The following is a 3,155-nucleotide window of genomic DNA, read 5'->3' as shown; positions in this document are numbered from 1 at the left end:
TGTCAGTGGGCTGTCAAGTGGGGGGATTGGGAAAGGAGCTATGCATTAAAGGCAATAGATTGGATGCATGAGCGCCATTTAGAGCGCGACTGAGCCATGTCTGACAATGTCTCTAATCATTTATATGGACCGTCTCAGAGTCCCCATCCAGGAAGACTGCAATGACCAGCGCAGGTGAGTTTGTTGGTAATGGCCTTCACATTTCGCTGCCAAGTCATTGTCTGACCGCCTCTGGCTCTCTTCCACCCTTCACGTGGTTGTGCGAAAAGAACCCTCTGAGAGAGTCGGTCGACTGGCATACGCAGCACATGGCCAGGCCAGCGCAACCTACGCAGTGTGATCACTTCATCTATCGAGAGTGAGTTGATTCTCCCGAATACCATTCGACGTACTTCAGCATTGCTGATCCGGTGTTCCCACCAGATTCGGGCAATGCTCCGAAGACATCGATGGTCAAACACTGTAAGAATTTTGACGTCCTCAGCGCGCAGCGGCCAATTTTCTGACCCGCATAGTAATATGCAGCGCACCGCAACATTGTAAACTCGACCCTTGACACAGAAGCTGATGTCACGCTTACGACACAGGTGACGTAGGTTCACAAAAGCTGTTCCAGCCTTCGCAATCCGGATGGAAATATCATCTTTCGCCAGACCACCGGGACTGATACAGCTGCCCAGGTAAACAAATTTGTCTACTACCTCAATCGGTTCATCCGTAAGCGTAGGGCTAGGGTTCGAGCCCATCCAGTCTTACAGTAGCACTTTACATTTTGCAGGTGTGAAGCGCATGTCGAACCTGGAGGCAGAATTATTTAGATTATTTAATTGTAGGAACGATCGGACTTAATGCACTGCTCGGTGTCATGTGGAAGAAAATCACTGGACTGAAGCGGTTTGTGTAACAATCGATGCGTACGAGGCTGTAGAGGCAAATCGCAAATCATTGTGCAAACCAAGCAGTCGGTTGAAGGGAAGCCAGTTGTCTGGTTGGGCCAGCTTGTCGCACCATGAATACATACCACGCTGCTATCGACCCAGTGATTGGTGGGCGAACCAGCTCAATCGAGGCAGCTGAACGGTGTATGGAACAAAACAACATGGTTATTAGGCACCAGCTTGGAAAACCATTCACGTGAATGTCCGTGTGTGCTTCTCGCCAATGGAGATGCACCCGTGAATCCCACCACAAAAAATGGACTAGCGTATTTGGGCACACTCTTAAAAAGCTTCGAGTTACATAAAAATTGGGCTTTCAGTGTAATATCATGCGCTTGCGTGTCATATAGCAGACAAAGCACGGTGATTCTGAAGAGCCAAGGACGAAGCATACTAAGATTTGAACAGTTCCAACTTTTTTTCACTTAGCCTGGGAGACAATGTGTGTATCGCACCTCTCGATCAGATGAGGGCCGGTCTCGTTTCTCTTGGATTATGTCCAGTTAAATGGAAAGTAAGAGCTAAGTAGTGTGTCAACTGTAGCGAGCGAAAAGACTTATGTATAACTTCATCCTGTAGGTAGGGTAAGATGGATGGTGGAAGAATGCGGGGGCGGTCAGTTGAACTAACTGACTACAGCCAAAAAGAAAGGTCAACAGACTGTTGCGGTGAACATCGATGAGCTTTGACAACGTATTTGATCGAACTGTCGGCTTTTGTTGTTGAGAAATTGGGCACTTTAGCCTACTGTGGGAAGATTATATATCGGGCTAGCTGAAGTACCAAGGGGTCACTTTGAAAAAGAAATAAATAACACGTTCAACTTGAAAATCAACTGGCTGGAACCGAGACCATTAATTCGTTACGTCGGCTAAGAGTTCTGCCTAATGCCTAATGAGGAATCATGCATCAGAAGCAACCAGTCATCCCAGACTTTATCAACAGCCAGTAGTACGGGATCACAATTCGGGCTACTGAAATTCCGCCTATCTATTTTGCTTCTACCCAATGAAGCTAGATTTTTTTATCAGGAACAAAACTATCAAGATATATTTGCTCATGGACAGAAGAATAATGAGAAAGGCTTCACGAAAGGCTTCACTTAAAAATATCTATCCAGAATAAAAGAAAGCACAGTCACGTGTTTCTGCGGCTGCAGATACTACTGCATTCAAGAGCAAATCCGGGACTCAAAGAAATATTGATGGACATGAATGAAAACCTTTCAACAACAATTCGGTAACTGGTCACTCGAACTGGTAGATTCTTAAATTTGCAAATAAAGCAGAAGTAGAAATCGTTGTGTATGACTGTTGGGGTGTTTCCAAAGACCTCTACATTTTGCCAGCAGCTCGGAAGTTGGTTCCTAATGGCATTGTTCTTTAGCAGCAATGCTGTCACACTTCTTCCAGTGACAGATCTTCAGTGACAACATGACCTACGAATGAACTGTATGAATCCGATCGATTTCGATATGAGCAAGGTTCGTCAAAACTTACGAGATAAGTTCTTGTACCCGGATGTTGTTGAATTCATGACTAATTCCAACGTCATGCATTTCCATCCGGAACCCGTACTCGTATTCCTCCCGCCACCGTTCCAGCTTCTAGCAGTATGATAAAAAGCGGTCATGAAGAGAAAGAAGGGACGACTCTACGTTTTAGCCTTTGGCGAAATCCAAAGAATATATAAATGCATTTCTGTTTCGCTCTAACTATTACATCTTAATTGCAGTAAGCTGGGTTTGAAAATATACTTAGGAGGTCCTTTTCATAACCGCAAAGTTAAGAGACAATCAGGGATTACTGTTATGAGTTTTGACAGAATACATGTGTACCGTACCACGTAGTCTCGCTTAGATGGTGTTTGAAGCAGAAAACAGGGTTGAAATTTTATTTAGACCTCATTGTTGTAGTAGTAAACCTAAGCAGTCGGTTGAGGACAGTGAACATATCGGTATCACGCCGCTAGCATGACTGAGAAAGATAGAACCGAGAAAAAAATCCTTAGACTCTGTTCCTGGCCAACAGAATGTCAGCTGATAATTATATTCCATGCTCCTCATTTTCAGAGATTTACTGAAACAGCTCAGTAATTTGGTCTTAATAGAAGAATTACGTCAATCCCGGCCGAATCTTTGGTTTATGACACTTTACAACTGAATGTGCTACATAAAGGCCGTCTTATGTTTCACCTGATAGCATATATATATATATA

General features: G+C 44.2%; 1 protein-coding gene across 1 annotated transcript in view; it reads right to left on the bottom strand.

Moving 5' to 3' along the window:
- Positions 1 to 752: 752 nt before the first annotated feature.
- The window catches only part of T265_03018 (hypothetical protein), a gene marked incomplete at both ends in the record, with an annotated part of 55,810 nt that continues 53,407 nt past the window's right edge, over positions 753 to 3,155 (bottom strand). Inside the window, 2 exons of the mRNA XM_009167407.1 lie at positions 753 to 798; positions 2,438 to 2,544. Coding sequence (XP_009165671.1) covers positions 753 to 798; positions 2,438 to 2,544 — 153 coding nt within the window. The remainder of the gene's footprint in view (positions 799 to 2,437; positions 2,545 to 3,155) is intronic.

The sequence above is a fragment of the Opisthorchis viverrini genome (genome assembly GCF_000715545.1).
Source record: "Opisthorchis viverrini unplaced genomic scaffold opera_v5_41, whole genome shotgun sequence".
Lineage (NCBI taxonomy): Eukaryota > Metazoa > Platyhelminthes > Trematoda > Opisthorchiida > Opisthorchiidae > Opisthorchis > Opisthorchis viverrini.
The sequence above is the reverse complement of the archived record's forward strand: the minus strand, read 5'-3'. Positions and strand labels throughout refer to the sequence as shown.